General features: G+C 38.8%; 1 protein-coding gene across 1 annotated transcript in view; it reads right to left on the bottom strand.

The window, feature by feature from the left end:
• LOC128636234 (mucin-2) overlaps positions 1–19,326 on the bottom strand; it is a 212,029-nt gene that overhangs the window by 47,629 nt on the left and 145,074 nt on the right. The window contains exons 30-32 of the mRNA XM_053689272.1: positions 18,003–18,032; positions 12,619–13,398; positions 6,607–7,290 (exon numbers count right to left, since the gene is read on the bottom strand). Coding sequence (XP_053545247.1) covers positions 6,607–7,290; positions 12,619–13,398; positions 18,003–18,032 — 1,494 coding nt within the window. The remainder of the gene's footprint in view (positions 1–6,606; positions 7,291–12,618; positions 13,399–18,002; positions 18,033–19,326) is intronic.

Here is a 19,326-nt window from a genome sequence, read left to right as displayed (position 1 = left end):
GTAATCTCTGGAGTAGTTGTGCTTTGTGGTGTACTTGTTGTGCCCTCTGTTGTGGTTGTTGTGGACCCTGGAGTCGTTGTGCTTTGTGGTGTAGTTGTTGTCCTCTCTGTTGTGGTTGTGGACCCTGGAGTCGTTGTGCTTTGTGGTTTAGTTGTTGTCCCCTCTGTTGTGGTTGTGGACTCTGGAGTTGTTGTGCTTTGTGGTGTAGTTGTTGTCTTCTCTGTTGTGGTTGTTGTTGTTGTTGGCACTGGAGTAGTTGTTGTGCACCAGGGTGGAAGATCCCCACAGCACTCCACACTTATCTCATAGTTGTAACAAACGGGCATGAACCCTTCTTGGTCTCTGTTATTACAGACAAGGCCATGGTTGACATCACAAGTTACTTTTTGCCCCAGCTCATCCAATGATGTGTCAGGGAATTTTGATGCTCTACAGGAAATGTTTTGAGGCTTATCACATATAGAAAATCCTTCATTTTTAATGTTCTCGTAAGTTTCAAAATCACCTCCATTAACACCGTATTGTGGGTAACTCACATCATACCAGGGGCTCCACACACAGATAGGGGTGCAATCAGCTGGTGAAGAAAGGAAGGATATTTTTCTATTAATATAAACTGATAAATAGATTTACCTGATGCTTAATCATGATTTTCTTTATTAAAAGCTAGTACTATTTATTTTGAAATAACCAATAAAACTTATATTTCTATCAAGCAAATTGTTTTAAATGAAGAAGACCAACAAATATAAAATGCTCTCCAGGAAACAAAAAATATTTGTTTATGTGAAAACAGCTAGAGCTGTGTAAAAAAAACAAAATTTATGCTTACCTGATACATTTCTTTCTTTTGCGATGTACCGAGTCCACGGATTCATCCTTACTTGTGGGATATTCTCCTTCCTAACAAGAAGTGGCAAAGAGAGCACCACAGCAGAGCTGCCTATATAGCTCCCCCCTTAACTCCACCCCCCAGTCATTCGACCGAAGGCTTAGGAAGAAAAAGGAGAAACTATAAGGTGCAGAGGTGACTGAAGTTTATAAACAAAAATACCATATGTCTTGAATAGACAGGGCGGGCCGTGGACTCGGTACATCGCAAAAGAAAGAAATTTATCAGGTAAGCAAAAATTTTGTTTTCTTTTGCATGATGTACCGAGTCCACGGATTTATCCTTACTTTTGGGATACCAATACCAAAGCTTTAGGACAGGGATGAAGGGAGGGACAAGACAGAAACCTAAACAGAAGGCACCACTGCTTGCAAAACCTTTCTCCCAAAAATAGCCTCCGAAGAAGCAAAAGTATCAAATTTGTAAAATTTTGAAAAGGTATGAAGCAAAGACCAAGTCGCAGCCTTACAAATCTGTTCAACAGAAGCATCATTTTTAAAAGCCCATGTGGAAGCTACCGCTCTAGTAGAATGAGCTGTAATCCTTTCAGGAGGCTGCTGTCCAGCAGTCTCATAAGCCAAACGGATGATGCTTTTCAGCCAAAAGGAAAGAGAAGTTGCATTAGCCTTTTGACCCTTACGCTTTCCAGAATAGACAACAAACAAAGAAGAAGTTTGACGAAAATCCTTGGTTGCCTGCAAATAAAATTTCAAAGCACGAACTACGTCCAAGTTGTGCAACAGATGTTCCTTCTTACAAGAAGGATTAGGACACAGAGAAGGAACAACAATTTCCTGATTGATATTCCTGTTAGTAACAACCTTAGGTAGGAACCCAGGCTTGGTACGTAAAACCACCTTATCAGCATGGAACACAAGATAAGGCAAGTCACATTGTAATGCAGAAAGTTCAGAAACTCTTCGAGCTGAAGAGATAGCAACTAGGAACAAAACTTTCCAAGATAAAAGCCTAATATCTATGGAATGCATGGGTTCAAACGGAACCCCCTGCAGAACTCTAAGAACTAAATTAAGACTCCATGGTGGAGCAACAGATTTAAATACAGTCTTAATTCTAGCTAAAGCCTGACAAAAAGTCCGAACATCTGGAACATCTGCCAGATGCTTGTGCAACAAAATAGACAGAGCAGATATCTGTCCTTTTAAAGAACTAGCTGACAATCCTTTCTCCAATCCATCTTGGAGAAAAGACAAAATCCTAGGAATCCTGATTTTACTCCAGGAGAAACCTTTGGATTTGCACCAAAAAAGATATTTACGCCATATCTTATGATAGATTTTCCTGGTAACAGGCTTTCGAGCCTGAATCAAGGTATTTATGACTGACTCAGAGAAACCCCGCTTTGATAGAATCAAGCGTTCAATCTCCAAGCAGTCAGTTGCAGAGATGCTTGAATGGACCTTGAATCAGAAGGTCCTGTCTCAGCGGCAGAGACCATGGTGGAAGAGATGACATGTCCATCAGGTCTGCATACCAAGTCCTGCGTGGCCACGCAGGCACTATCAAAATCACTGATGCTCTCTCCTGTTTGATTCTGGCAATCAGACGTGGAAGGAGAGGGAACGGTGGAAACACATAAGCCAGGTTGAACGACCAGGGTAATGCTAGAGCGTCTATCAGTACTGCCTGAGGATCCCTTGACCTGGGGCTGTAACGAGGAAGTTTGGAGTTCTGACGAGACGCCATCAGATCCAATTCTGATGTGCCCCATAGTTGAACCAGTTGAGCAAACACCTCCGGATGGAGTTCCCACTCCCCCGGATGAAAAGTCTGATGACTTAGAAAGTCTGCCTCCCAGTTCTCTACACCTGGGATATAGATCACTGACAGATGACAAGAGTGAGCCTCTGCCCATTGGATTATCTTTGAGACCTCTATCATCGCTAAGGAACTCCTTGTTCCGCCCTGATGATTGATATAAGCCACAGTCGTGATGTTGTCCGACTGAAACCTGATGAATCTGACTGAAGCCAGCTGAGGCCATGCCTGGAGAGCATTGAAAATCGCTCTTAATTCCAGAATATTTATCGGTAGGAGAGCCTCCTCCTGAGTCCACAACCCCTGAGCCTTTAGGGAATTCCAAACTGCACCCCAGCCCAGAAGGCTGGCGTCTGTCATCACTATAACCCATTTTGGCCTGCGGAAACACATTCCCTGGGACAGATGATCCTGTGACAACCACCAAAGAAGAGAGTCTCTGGTCTCTTGATCCAGATTTATCTTAGGAGATAAATCCACATAATCCCCATTCCACTGATTGAGCATGCATAGTTGCAGTGGTCTGAGATGCAAGCAAGCAAACGGAACTATGTCCATTGCCGCTACCATTAGACTGATTACCTCCATACACTGAGCCACTGAGGAACTGGTGATGATCTTTGTGGATAGGAATGTATAGATACGCATCCTTTAAATCCACGGTGGTCATATATTGACTCTCCTGGATCAATGGTAAGATAGTCCGAATGGTCTACACCTTGAAGGATGGGACTCTTAGGAACTGGTTTAGGATCTTGAGATCCAGAATTGGTCTGAATGTTCCCTCCTTTTTGGGAACAATAAACAGATTGGAGTAGAACCCCTGTCCTTGTTCTGCTTTTGGAACAGGGCAGATCACTCCCATGGTAAAAAGGTCTTCTACACAGCGTAAGAACGCCTCTCTTTTTGTCGGGTTTACAGACAATTGAGAAAGATGGAACCTCCCCCTTGGAGGGGAGTCCTTGAAATCTAGAAGGTATCCCTGGATTACAATTTCTACTGCCCGGGAATCCTGAAAGTCTCTTGCCCAGGCCTGAGCAAAGAGAGAGAGTCTGCCCCCTACTAGATCCGGTCCCGGATCGGGGGCTACCCCTTCATGCTGTCTTAGAGGCAGCTGCAGGCTTTTTGGCCTGTTTACCCTTGTTCCAAGCCTGATTAGGTCTCCAGGTTGGCTTGGATTGAGCAAAGTTTCCTTCTTGCTTTGCAGCAGAGGAAGAGGAAGTGGGACCACTCTTGAAGTTTCGAAAGGAACGAAAATTATTTTGTTTGCTCCTTGTCTTATTTGACTTATCCTGAGGGAGGGTATGACCCTTCCCTCCAGTAATGTCAGAAATGATCTCTTTCAGTGCAGGCCCGAATAAGGTCTTACCTTTGAAAGGGATGAGCAAAACCTTAGATTTAGATGACACATCAGCTGACCAGGACTTAAGCCATAACGCTCTACGCGCTAAAACCTGAATTCTTTGCCGCTAACTTAGCAAGATGAAAAGCGGCATCTGTAATAAAAGAATTAGCCAACTTAAGAGCCTTAATTCTGTCCAAAATATCATCTAGTGGGGTCTCCATCTGAAGAGCCTCTTCCAGAGCCTCAAACCAAAAGGCAGCTGCAGTGGTTACAGGAACAATGCATGCTATAGGTTGAAGAAGAAAACCTTGATGAACAAAAATTTTCTTTAGGAGACCCTCTAATTTTTTATCCATAGGATCAATGAAAGCACAACTGTATTCAATAGGTATAGTTGTATGCTTAGCCAGAGTAGAAATAGCTCCCTCCACCTTAGGGACCGTCTGCCATGAGTCCTTTATGGTGTCAGAAATAGGGAACATTTTCTTAAAAACAGGAGGGGGAGCGAACGGAATACCTGGTCTATCCCACTCCTTAGTAACAATGTCTGAAATCCTCTTAGGGACCGGAAAAACATCAGTGTAAACAGGAAGCTCTAAATATTTGTCCATTTTACATAATTTCTCTGGAACTACAATAGGGTCACAATCATCCAGAGTAGCTAAAACCTCCCTGAGCAATAAGCGGAGGTGCTCTAGCTTAAATTTAAATGCCGTCATATCTGAATCTGTCTGAGGGAACTTGTTTCCTGAATCAGAAATCTCTCCCTCAGACAGCAAATCCCTCATCCCTACCTCAGAACATTGTGAGGGAATATCGGATACGGCTACTAAAGCGTCAGAAGGCTCAGCATTTGTTCTTAACCCAGAGCTACTGCGCTTCCTTTGCAACCCAGACAGTTTAGATAAAACCTCTGTGAGGGTAGTATTCATAACTGAAGCCATATCTTGCAAGGTGAAAGAATTAGACGCACTAGAAGTACTTGGCGTCACTTGTGTGGGCGTTACCGGTTGTGACACTTGGGGACAACTAGATGGCAAAACCTGACTTCCTTCTGTCTGAGAATCATTTAATGCCAAATTTTTATAAGTCAAAATATGCTGTTTGCAATTTATAGACATATCAGTACAAGTGGGACACAATCTAAAAAGGGGTTCCACAATGGCTTCTAAACAAATTGAACAATGAGTTTCCTCAGTGTCAGACATGTTTAACAGACTAGTAATAAAGCAAGTAAGCTTGGAACACACTTAGCAAAAACGGTACTGTGCCTTTAAGAGAAAAAAAGGCATACACAAACTGCAAAACAGGGTAAAAATGCTTCAAATTTTCCGAAATTTTTACAGTGTACCCACTAAGCCTTGGAAGGATTGCACCACAAGCAAAGAAACAATAACCCCACAAATGACAAAACAGGATTGAAATTTGTCTAAAAACCGGTTAAAACCCCTATTAGCACCTTGCCACAGCTCTGCTGTGGCCCTACCTGCTCTTAGAAACCATAATCTGGGGTTAAAACTTCGAATAGGCCCTCAGAAGACTATCAGGAGCTCAGGAGAAGTTGCTTGCTGCTTGTCTGAATTGCTAAGTGCGCAACTGAGGCGCGAAAATAGGCCCCGCCCACCTCACTCGATGTTGCTGGGGCCTACACAAATCTAGCCAACTAAGTTTGAAAACCATGTGGGTTATAACATCCCTAATTAAAGCCAAATGACCCCTCAAGCAAACATTCCCATAAAAAAAATGTTTTTCCCAGAACACACAAACGTTTGTCACCTTCTTAATAAACAAACTAAGTGCCCCAAAAAAACTTAGCCCTTCATGCAAGCTAGTAAAACCTCATTCATACTAGGATTACTGCTTCCCCTTCCCCTAATGGGGATACTGTCAGCCTTTCTGAGTTAACACAGTCTCTGCAGAAAAAATGACTGAACATACCTCATTGCTGCATAGCAAGAAACCGTTCCTCACAATGAAGTTTTCCTGTACTCCTCAGCTACTGTGGGAACAGCAGTGGACCTTAGTTACAAATGCTAAGATCATAATCCTCCAGGCAGAAATCTTCATCTATGTCCTGCCTGAGAGTAAATAGTACAACACCGGTACCATTTAAAAATAACAAACTCTTGATTGTAGTTAAAAATAAACTAACAGCTTAACACCTCTTTCCCTTTACCCTTCCTGCTTAGAGCCGGCAAAGAGAATGACTGGGGGGTGGATTTAAGGGGGGAGCTATATAGGCAGCTCTGCTGTGGTGCTCTCTTTGCCACTTCCTGTTAGGAAGGAGAATATCCCACAAGTAAGGATGAATCCGTGGACTTGGTACATCATGCAAAAGAAATAAGGTTTTTATAAGCGAATTTCTTAATATTTTACACTAGATAGGATTGTTTATTACTAAAGTTCAGTACATCAAAATCTAAACTAGATGGTTAGATGCAAATGTATATAAATATCTATTATCTATCTATCTATATAGAGAGACAGACAGAGAAAGAGATAGAGGAAAGAGAGATATCAGATAGAGAAGAGAAAGTGAAAGAAACAGATAAAAATTTTGAAATATATAACACTAATTACGTCAACTTACTTGTAAAAGTTATTGTGGGGGATGTTGTGGACACTGGAGTAGTTGTGCTTTGAGTTGTACTTGTTGTGCTCTCTGTTGTAGTTGTTGGAGAAGTTGTGGTAATCTCTGTAATAGTTGTGCTTTGTGGTGTAGTTGTTGTTCTCTCTGTTGTGGTTGTTGGAGAAGTTGTGGTAATCTCTGTAATAGTTGTGCTTTGGGGTGTACTTGTTGTGCTCTCTGTTGTGGGTGTTGTAGACCCTGGAGTAGATGTGCTTTGTGGTGTAGTTGTTGTCCTCTCTGTTGTGGTTGTGGACCCTGGAGTCGTTGTGCTTTGTGGTGTAGTTGTCTTCTCTGTTGTGGTTGTTGTTGTTTTCACTGGAGTAGTTGTTGTGCACCAGGGTGGAAGATCCCCACAGCACTCCACACTTATCTCATAGTTGTAACAAACGGGCATGAACCCTTCTTGGTCTCTGTTATTACAGACAAGGCCATGGGTGACATCACAAGTTACTTTTTGCCCCAGCTCATCCAATGGTGTGTCAGGAAATTTTGATGCTCTACAGGAAATGTTTTGAGGCTTATCACATATAGAAAATCCTTCATTTTTAATGTTCTCATAAGTTTCAAAATCACCTCCATTAACACCGTATTTAGGGTAACTCACATCATACCAGGGGCTCCACGAACAGATAGGGGTACAATCAGCTGGTAAAGAAAGGAAGGATATTTTTTTATTAATATAAATTGACATATAAATAGATTTACCTGATGCTTATTCATGATTTTCTTTATTAAAAACTAGAACTATTTATCTTCAAACAACAAATATATATTTTTTTCTATTAAACAAAATAGATTTAAATGAAAAAGACCAACAAATATAAAATGCTCTCCAGGAAACAAAAAGATTTGTTTATTTAAATTATGCTAATTTCTCTAAAAGAAGATTAGTCTCTAAAAGATACAGTCTAATAATAAATGTGAAAACAGCTAGAGTTGTAGAAAAAAAAATAAGGTTTTTATAAGAGAATTTCTTAATATTTTACACTAGATAATATTGTTTATTACTAAAGTTTAGTACACCAAAATCTATACAAGATGGTTAGATTCAAATTTATAATATATATATATATATATATATATATATATATATATATATATATATATATATATATATATATATATATATATATATATATACATATAGAGAGAGAAGAGAGAGAAGAGAAGGAAAAGATAGGGAAAGACAGAGAAGAGAGAGACGGAGAGAGAATGAGAGACAGAGAAAAGAGAAATATGGGATAAATGAAAAAAAGTGAAAGAAAGAGATAAAAACTCTGAAATATATAACACTAATCACATCAACTTACTTGAAGTTGTGGTAATCTCTGTAATAGTTGTGCTTTGTGGTGTAGTTGTTGTTCTCTCTGTTGTGGTTGTTGGAGAAGTTGTGGTAATCTCTGTAATAGTTGTGCTTTGGGGTGTACTTGTTGTGCTCTCTGTTGTGGGTGTTGTAGACCCTGGAGTAGATGTGCTTTGTGGTGTAGTTGTTGTCCTCTCTGTTGTGGTTGTGGACCCTGGAGTCGTTGTGCTTTGTGGTGTAGTTGTTGTGCTCTCTGTTGTGGTTGTTGTGAACACTGGAGTAGTTGTGCTTTGTGGTGTAGTTGTTGTGCTCTCTATTGTGGTTGTTGTGAACACTGGAGTAGTTGTGCTTTGTGGTGTAGTTGTTGTCTTCTGTGTTGTGGTTGTGGACCCTGGAGTAGTTGTGCTTTGTAGTGTAGTTGTTGTCTTCTCTGTTGTGGTGGTTGTTGTTGGCACTGGAGTAGTTGTCGTGCACCAGGGTGGAAGATCCCCACAGCACTCCACACTTATCTCATAGTTGTAACAAACGGGCATGAACCCTTCTTGGTCTCTGTTATTACAGACAAGGCCATGGTTGACATCACAAGTTACTTTTTGTCCCAGCTCATCCAATGGTGTGTCAGGGAATTTTGATGCTCTACAGGAAATGTTTTGAGGCTTATCACATATAGAAAATCCTTCATTTTTAATGTTCTCGTAAGTTTCAAAATCACCTCCATTAACACCGTATTTAGGGTAACTCACATCATACCAGGGGCTCCACACACAGATAGGGGTACAATCAGCTGGTGAAGAAAGGAAGGATATTTTTCTATTAATATAAACTCATAAATAGATTAACCTGACGCATGATTGTGATTTACTTTATTAAAACTTGTAACATTTATTTTGAAACAACTAATTTATATCTGTATTTATTACTAGGCTATAGATATTTTTTCAAGATAATAATGATATTAATGTTAATACAACCAGTTTTATATAAAAAATAATAAACTAAATATCAGAGTTAGATAAATACCCCAATTTATTGATACTTGATACTAAATACTGCTGTCTAACCTGGAAGTTAAATATGACATAATTGATACATGATATTTCTTATTCCTATGTATAAATTAACTAACAGGGTTATTAGATATCTCAGTTTGTAACTTGTGTAAATTTATTGTTATATAAAGACTTAAAGTGAATGTAAATTTTCATGCTAAAATGCCCGGTTTATAAAAACAGGGGCACTAATTCATCAAAATTTACATTTCACTCCTGTTGTGAAAAAAAAAAAAACGTACCTTTTAAACTTGACAGCAGCTCCAGCTTCCTCCACGTGTTGCAAAGTCTCTTCCTGGGTCTAAAATGAGGAATCCGGCTTCCTCCAATCACGGTGTTGAATCAGACACTGATTCCCCCGGGAGGGGGAAGCTGTGATTGGAGGATGACCTATCCATCATTTTTGACATCAGAAATGGTTTGCGACGACCTGAGGAAGCTGGAGCTGCTGTGAAGATTAAAAGGTAAAAAAAAAAAAAAATTCACAACAGGAGTGAAATGTAGATTTTGATTAATTAAAGTGTCCCTGTTTTTAATCAAATTTTAAAAAACCGGGCACTTTAGCATCAAAATTTACATTTAAGCAGCATTTACACTTTAAGCAGTACTGATTTAGGGCAAAAAGAATAATGACATCTATAACTTATTTTTTCAACCTACGAGATAAATATACTTATCTTATTATGATATGATGTTTAAACTGTGTTGTCTCATTTAAAGGGATATGAAACCCAAAATGTTTCTTTCATGATTGACAGAGAATACAATTTTAAACAAGGTATCTATTTACTTCTATTATCTAATTGGCTTCATTCTCTGTTATCCTTTGTTGAAGCAACAACAATGGACACGGATGAGCCAATTAAAAGAGGCATATATGTGCAGCCACCAATCAGCAGCTCCTGAGCCTACCTAGGTACGGTTTTCAACAAAGGATACAAAGAGACTGAAACTAACTTGATAATAAAATGTAAAAGTAAATAACAAAGTAGTTTAAAATTGTATGCTTTTTCTGAATCATGAAAAAAGGTGTGTTTCATGTCCTTATTAAAAGACGTGAAACACCCAAACCTTATTTTTTTAATCAAATAGAACATGTAATTTTAAACAACTTTTTAGTTTAGTTCCATTATCATATGTGCTTAATTCTCTTGTTGTCTTTTATGAAAGAGCAGCAATACACTACTGGGAGCTAGCTGAGCACAAGTTAGATCAAAGGGTTGCCAAGTGTCCAGTATTTAACCAGAGACTCCATAATTTCAATAGCAAAACCATTAAAAATGTATGTAAAAATGGGATTCATAAAGGGAAAAATAAATGTTTATGACTGTATTTTAAAGGGCTACTAAACTCAAAATAAAGTTTCACGATTCAGATAGAGCATGCAACTTTAAAAATAAACTTTCCAATATACTTTCATTATCAAAACGTGCACATTTTATATGCACACTCTCTGAGCCTCCAGTTCCTACTGAGCATAGTATGTACGTATATTCATTTTGTGATTGGCTGATGGCTGTCACATGTTGCAGGGGGAGGGAAAATGGCATAAAAGGGCCAGTAAATACAGTAGATCTGCATAATCAACAAATGCATGATAAAAAGACAATGCAAAAGCACTTAGTCTGAACTTCAAATAAGAAGTAGATTTTTTTCTGACAATTTTCAGTTATGTCTTTTTCCACTCCTCCTGTACCACGTGACAGCCATCAGCCAATCACAAATGCATACAGTACCATGTGACAGCCATCAGCCAATCACAAATGCACATACGTATATTCTGTGAATTCTTGCACATGCTCAGTAGTAGCTGGTAACTCAAAAAGTGCACATTTTAATGAAAATTTGTTCAAAATGATATGCTCTATCGGAATCATGAACGTTTCATTTTGACGAGTTTCCCTTTGCTTGAAAATATTCTATAGCTCATTTCAAATTCATAGTAAGTGCTATTGTATTGTCTTTTTATTGTGTATATTATTTATGTAAATATTGTATTTAGTGGTACTTTAATTTGGAATAGAATCATTTTGCAATGTACTTGTATTTACAAAAATGCATCTATGAATCATTATCACTGTTCCAGGACACATATGTTACGTGTTCTCTGGACATAAGCAAATGTCGTATCTTCTGAGAGAGCTGGCAGTGAATTGTGCAAACTGAATCACCACTAGCCTGAAAAAACACCACTATGTCTCTGAGCAGGCACAGGGTTATTTTGAGAATGCACAAGGCATTAACAGCATATTCAAGTATGCCACTAGAACATTGCTATGTTTTACTAGAAGAATTTGCTTAAACAAGTTTATGGCAAAAATGTTTATTTTCAAAACTGAAACACACTTTTGACCATTATGTCTCATTAACTGATTGGGGCCAATTTATCATCAGTCTGTCTGACATGATCCGATCAGCAGCCTCAGATCAGACGGACCAGTTATGGAGCAGCAATCTTAAGACCGCTGCTTCATAACCGCTGTTTCCGGCGAGCCTGAAGGCTCACGTGGAAACAGGGGCATCAATCTCCATTAGGAGCTTGATAGTTCAGCCCTATTGAGTCTAATATAAAATCTGACATGGGCACATAACTTAACAATAGCCTCCCTTAACATTCTTATATAGAAAAAATATTTATTCTGTGTGCCTTCATATATTTTCTCTGCTTCTCTCCAGCCATCATCTCTTAAAGGGATGGGAGCTCCAAACATTTTCTTTCATGATTTGAATAGAATATACAATTTTAAACAACTTTCCAATTTAATTTTATTATCAAAATTGCTTCATTATCTTGTTATCCTTTGCTGAAGGAAAAGTATTGCACTACCGGTAGGTAGCAGAACTTATCTAATTAGCCAATCACAAGACAAATGTGTGCAAGCACCAATCAGCAGCTAGCACCAACTAGTGTAGGATATGTGCAAATTCATTTTCAACAAGGGATACCAAGAGTCATGCAACTCACTATTTCTACCTAACCCAAAAGCAAAAATGTTTCTAGTAAAATGTATTACTGTTTCTCTATGGCATATGCCTATATCCTGTGAGGGCCTGGGCACCAGTATCCAAGCTCAAAGAGCTGATGGTGGTGGGAATTGCTTCTGTAGAAACATAATTTATGTAATACAAGCCCCGGCTGACTATCTGATAACGAGTGGTGTTTGAACACTGGTGCACAGGCCCACACATAATATGTGCATATGATGCTGAAAAACAGTGCTAACTTTTACTAGAAGCATTTGCTCATGGAAGTATACTGCAAAAATGTTTCAATTTCACATTGAAATGTACTCATTCCCATTTAAATTTGACCTTTCTAACCCTTTAATTAAGCATTTTACAGGGAGATTGATTGCTGAGTTCAATGTCCCTGTAACAGATTTAAACCAACTGCCAACTGCTATGGTTGTGCTGGTAAATTTAAGAAATGTGGAATCCATTAAGCTTCTTTAAAAGAAGCCTGCCCCAAACATCCCAATGTTTGGCACAATGTAGTGCAGCCAGTAACCAGCAAATAAGGTAGAGTATATTTTAGCTTTTATCATACATGTTATAAAAAGTGAACTCCTTTTAATAGTGCTCAATAATTCAGTGAGCAGAATACTATTTAGCTTATCTTACTTGTTGTAGTAGGGATTGGTGTTGTTGTAGTAGGGATTGGTGTTGTTGTAGTAGGGGTTGATGTTGTTGTAGTAGGGATTGGTGTTGTTGTAGTAGGGGTTGATGTTGTTGTAGTAGGGATTGGTGTTGTTGTAGTAAGGATTGGTGTAGTGTCCTCTGTCTCTTCCGTGACACACTCAGTTGTTGTAGGTACTTCTGTAGTAGTAGTTGGCGTAACACTAGTAGTAGTTGGTTGAGTTACAGTGGACGATTGAGTTGGAGTGGGTGTAGTTATTGGAGTTGTTGTAGATTCCGGAGGTGTTGTTTTTGAAGTAGTAGTAGGAAAGGTCTCTGTTGTTGGTTCAGTAGTAGTAGTAGTGGTTGGAGTGCTAGATGTTGTTGGTTCAGTTGTAGTAGTAGTGGTTGGAATGGTGGATGTTGTTGTTTTCGGGGTTGTGGTTGTTGACGTAGTAGAAGAAGGACACGCCTGCCAGGAGCAGCACTTCACTTGAATCTCATAGTTGTAGCATTTCTGCCAAAGACTCGAACTTTGCATCTGTTCATTATTATTGCAGATCAGTCCATATGATACATTACAATGCACCTTCTGTCCCAAATCATCCAGACTAACATCAGGTGCTGATGCAGCCCTGCACTGTATGTCTTCAGGAGTTCCACAGATCTGATGCCCATGTTTTTTTATCTCATCATATGTTTCATAATCACCACTGTCAAGCCCATCCCCTGGCTTATTAACATCAAACCACTGGCCCCATTCACATACCAGCTCATAAGCACAAGCTGCAAAAAACAAGGTACAGGTGTATCATTTATCCAAGAACTATTTACTTAGTTATAGGCATTATATGGCTGAAATGCCAAATTAAAAAAAGGGTAATTTCATTTATTATACCCTATACCAGGGATGGCGAACCTTGGCACTCTAGATGTTTCAGAACTATATTTCCCAAGATGCTTAGGCACTCTGAAGTCCAGTTGAGCATCATGGGAAATGTAGTTCTGAAACATCTGGAGTGCTAAGGTTCGCCATCAATGCCCTATGCAATAAAATTATGTTATTGAATACACTATAACCCCTGAATATAAATCTACCCTTATTCTCTTAGGCCTAGATTTGGAGTTTGGCGGTAGAAGGGCTGTTAACGCTCCGCGGGCTTTTTTCTGGCCGCACCATAAATTTAACTCTGGTATCGAGAGTTCAAACAAATGCTGCGTTAGGCTCCAAAAAAGGAGCGTAGAGCATTTTTACCGCAAATGCAACTCTCGATACCAGAGTTGCTTACGGACGCGGCCAGCCTCAAAAACGTGCTCGTGCACGATTCCCCCATAGGAAACAATGGGGCTGTTTGAGCTGAAAAAAAACCTAACACCTGCAAAAAAGCCGCGTTCAGCTCCTAACGCAGCCCCATTGTTTGCTATGCGGAAACACTTCCTACGTCTGCACCTAACACTCTAACATGTACCCCGAGTCTAAACACCCCTAACCTTACACTTATTAACCCCTATTCTGCCGCCTCTGCTATCGCTGACCCCTGCATATTTTTTTTAACCCCTAATCTGCCGCTCCGTAAACCGCCGCTACTTACATTATCCTTATGTACCCCTAATCTGCTGCCCCTAACACCGCCGACCCCTATATTATATTTATTAACCCCTAATCTGCCCCCCTCAACGTCGCCTCCACCTGCCTACACTTATTAACCCCTAATCTGCCGAGCGGACCTGAGCGCTACTATAATAAAGTTATTAACCCCTAATCCGCATCACTAACCCTATAATAAATAGTATTAACCCCTAATCTGCCCTCCCTAACATCGCCGACACCTAACTTCAATTATTAACCCCTAATCTGATGACCGGAGCTCACCGCTACTATAATAAATGGATTAACCCTTAAAGCTAAGTCTAACCCTAACACTAACACCCCCCTAAGTTAAATATAATTTAAATCTAACGAAATAAATTAACTCTTATTAAATAAATGATTCCTATTTAAAGCTAAATACTTACCTGTAAAATAAATCCTAATATAGCTACAATATAAATTATAATTATATTATAGCTATTTTAGGATTAATATTTATTTTACAGGCAACTTTGTAATTATTTTAACCAGGTACAAAGGCTATTAAATAGTTAAGAACTATTTAATAGTTACCTAGTTAAAATAATAACAAATTTACCTGTAAAATAAATCCTAACCTAAGATATAATTAAACCTAACACTACCCTATCAATAAATTAATTAAATAAACTACCTACAATTACCTACAATTAACCTAACACTACACTATCAATAAATTAATTAAACACAATTCCTACAAATAAATTCAATTAAATAAACTAGCTAAAGTACAAAAAATAAAAAAGAACTAAGTTACAAAAAATAAAAAAATATTTACAAACATAAGAAAAATATTACAACAATTTTAAACTAATTACACCTACTCTAAGCCCCCTAATAAAATAACAAAGCCCCCCAAAATAAAAAATTCCCTACCCTATTCTAAATTAAAAAAGTTAAAAGCTCTTTTACCTTACCAGCCCTGAACAGGGCCCTTTGCGGGGCATGCCCCAAGAATTTCAGCTCTTTTGCCTGTAAAAGAATAAATACAATACCCCCCCCCCCCAACATTACAACCCACCACCCACATACCCCTAATCTAACCCAAACCCCCCTTAAATAAACCTAACACTAAGCCCCTGAAGATCTTCCTACCTTGTCTTCACCATCTAGGTTCACCGATCCGTCCTGAAGAGCTCCTCCGATGTCCTGATCCAAGCCCAAGCGGGGGGCTGAAGAGGTCCATGATCCGGTCAAAGTCTTCATCCAAGCGGGGCAGAAGAGGATCTTCCATCCGATTGAAGTCATCATCCAGGCGGCATCTTCTATGGTCTTCCATCCGGAGCGAAGCGGCAGAATCCTGAAGACCTCCAGCGCGGAACATCCATCCGGCCCGACGACTGAACGACGAATGACTGTTCCTTTAAGGGACGTCATCCAAGATGGCGTCCCTCGAATTCCGATTGGCTGATAGGATTCTATCAGCCAATCGGAATTAAGGTAGGAATTTTCTGATTGGCTGATGGAATCAGCCAATCAGAATCAAGTTCAATCCGATTGGCTGATCCAATCAGCCAATCAGATTGAGCTCGCATTCTATTGGCTGATCGGAACAGCCAATAGAATGCGAGCTCAATCTGATTGGCTGATTGGATCAGCCAATCGGATTGAACTTGATTCTGATTGGCTGATTCCATCAGCCAATCAGAAAATTCCTACCTTAATTCCAATTGGCTGATAGAATCCTATCAGCCAATCGGAATTCGAGGGACGCCATCTTGGATGACGTCCCTTAAAGGAACAGTCATTCGTCGTTCAGTCGTCGGGCCGGATGGATGTTCCGCGCTGGAGGTCTTCAGGATCCTGCCGCTTCGCTCCGGATGGAAGACCATAGAAGATGCCGCCTGGATGATGACTTCAATCGGATGGAAGATCCTCTTCTGCCCCGCTTGGATGAAGACTTTGACCGGATCATGGACCTCTTCAGCCCCCCGCTTGGGCTTGGATCAGGACATCGGAGGAGCTCTTCAGGACGGATCGGTGAACCTGGATGGTGAAGACAAGGTAGGAAGATCTTCAGGGGCTTAGTGTTAGGTTTATTTAAGGGGGGTTTGGGTTAGATTAGGGGTATGTGGGTGGTGGGTTGTAATGTTGGGGGGGGGGGGGTATTGTATTTATTCTTTTACAGGCAAAAGAGCTGAAATTCTTGGGGCATGCCCCGCAAAGGGCCCTGTTCAGGGCTGGTAAGGTAAAAGAGCTTTTAACTTTTTTAATTTAGAATAGGGTAGGGAATTTTTTATTTTGGGGGGCTTTGATATTTTATTAGGGGGCTTAGAGTAGGTGTAATTAGTTTAAAATTGTTGTAATATTTTTCTTATGTTTGTAAATATTTTTTTATTTTTTGTACTTTAGCTAGTTTATTTAATTGTATTTATTTGTAGGAATTGTGTTTAATTAATTTATTGATAGTGTAGTGTTAGGTTAATTGTAGGTAATTGTAGGTAGTTTACTTAATTAATTTATTGATAGGTTAGTGTTAGGTTTAATTATATCTTAGGTTAGGATTTATTTTACAGGTAAATTTGTTATTATTTTAACTAGGTAACTATTAAATAGTTCTTAACTATTTAATAGCTATTGTACCTGGTTAAAATAATTACAAAGTTGCCTGTAAAATAAATATTAATCCTAAAATAGCTATAATATAATTATAATTTATATTGTAGCTATATTAGGATTTATTTTACAGGTAAGTATTTAGCTTTAAATAGGAATCATTTATTTAATAAGAGTTAATTTATTTCGTTAGATTTAAATTATATTTAACTTAGGGGGGTGTTAGTGTTAGGGTTAGACTTAGCTTTAGGGGTTAATCCATTTATTATAGTAGCGATGAGCTCCGGTCATCAGATTAGGGGTTAATAATTGAAGGTAGGTGTCGGCGATGTTAGGGAGGGCAGATTAGGGGTTAATACTATTTATGATAGGGTTAGTGAGGCGGGTTAGGGGTTAATAACTTTATTATAGTAGCGGTGCGGTCCGCTCGGCAGATTAGGGGTTAATAAGTGTAGGCAGGTGTCGGCGACGTTGAGGGGGGCAGATTAGGGGTTAATAAATATAATATAGGGGTCGGCGGTGTTAGGGGCAGCAGATTAGGGGTACATAGGGATAACGTAGGTGGCGGCGCTTTGCGGTCGGAAGATTAGGGGTTAATTATTTTAAGTAGCTGGCGGCGACGTTGTGGGGGGCAGGTTAGGGGTTAATAAATGTAATACAGGGGTCGGCGGGGTTAGGGGCAGCAGATTAGGGGTACATAAGAATAACGTAGGTGGCGGTCGGCAGATTAGGGGTTAAAATATTTTAATCGAGTGGCGGCGATGTGGGGGGAGCTCGGTTTAGGGGTACATAGGTAGTTTATGGGTGTTAGTGTACTTTAGGGTACAGTAGTTAAGAGCTTTATGAACCGGCGTTAGCCAGAAAGCTCTTAACTCCTGCTATTTTCAGGCGGCTGGAGTTTTGTCGTTAGAGCTCTAACGCTCACTTCAGAAACGACTCTAAATACCGGCGTTAGGAAGATCCCATTGAAAAGATAGGATACGCAAATGGCGTAGGGGGATCTGCGGTATGGAAAGTCGCGGCTGAAAAGTGAGCGTTAGACCCTTTAATCACTGACTCCAAATACCAGCGGGCGGCCAAAACCAGCGTTAGGAGCCTCTAACGCTGGTTTTCACGGCTACCGCCGAACTCTAAATCTAGGCCTTAGTTTGTATTCTATTCTCATCCTAATTAACTCAGTTCTTGTTCAGTAATAAACACTTACTTGTGGAAGATGACGGTGTTGTAGTAGTGACTGTAAAAAATAAAATAAAAAAAAGTTGTAAAAACAGGAAGAAAAAATAAATTACTCAATAAAAACAGTCATAAGAAAATGTACTTTTGTTTGATAATTAATCTTTTATGTTCAGATGTTGAAAAAGGTTCAAAAATTAAAATACCTGAAAAAGGGAGTAGGTAAACCAAAAAAATATCCATAAAAATTGATTCTAACTAAAATGCTTGTGAAAGTTTAAAACTCATTTCGACATATGTAAGTGCATGAAACCCAAATTTTTTCTTTTGTGATTCAGACAGAACCTACAATTTTAAAACAAGATTTTTATTTACTTTTATTATCAAATTTACTTTGTTCTCCTGGTACCCCTTGTCGAAGAGATATCTAGATAGGTAGTGTGCACATTTCTGGTGCACTACATGACAGGAAACATTGCTACCATCTACTGATCTTGCAAATGTATAACATTGTTATAAAACTGCTGCCCTGAATTGCATAATTCACATGTACACTCCTACCTGCCTTTCAACAAAGGAAACAAAAAGAACAATTTGATAATAGAAGTAAATTGAAAAGATTTGTTTTTTAATTTTACACTATCTGAAGCATGAAATTCTTTTTTGATCTTTTTAACCCTTTAAGTCCAGAAGCTTTGATAACTATAGGAGTCTCTTGGTTTATGAGCCATTCTATGGGTTTGATTGTATGGGTGGCTTTTATTTTACTTTAATGCCATTTACAGGGACAGTAAAGTCATAATTAGACATTCATGATTTAGATAGAGCATACAATTTTAAACAACTTTCCAATTTACTTCTATTATTTAATTTGCTTCCTTCTCTTGTTCTCCTTTGCTGAACGGTTTATCTAGGAAAGGTCAGGAGCAGCAAAGAACCTAGGTTCTGATTGGTGGCTGCATATATATATATATATATATATATATATATATATATATACATATATATATATATATATACACACAGTATATATATATATATATATATATATATATAATGATTGTCATTTGCTCACCCATGTGTTTAATAAGCAAATTATACCAAATTATACAAAGAGAATGAAACAAATTTGATTATAGCAGTTAACTGGAAAGTTGTTTAAAATTGCATGTTCTACGTAAATCATAAAATAAATTTTTTGAGTTGTATGTCCCTTTAAGAATTGAAATTTGTAATGTATTTTTATAGTGATTTTTTACTTATCAAAATTAAGAATCATGGGTTACAAATAGGGATGGGCGAATGTGGCTAAATCAAAATTTGAATGTTAGAAAGAATATTTCTTTGTATATTCG

This window comes from Bombina bombina, chromosome 7, assembly GCF_027579735.1.
Source record: "Bombina bombina isolate aBomBom1 chromosome 7, aBomBom1.pri, whole genome shotgun sequence".
In the NCBI taxonomy this organism is placed as follows: domain Eukaryota; kingdom Metazoa; phylum Chordata; class Amphibia; order Anura; family Bombinatoridae; genus Bombina; species Bombina bombina.
The sequence above is the reverse complement of the archived record's forward strand: the minus strand, read 5'-3'. Positions and strand labels throughout refer to the sequence as shown.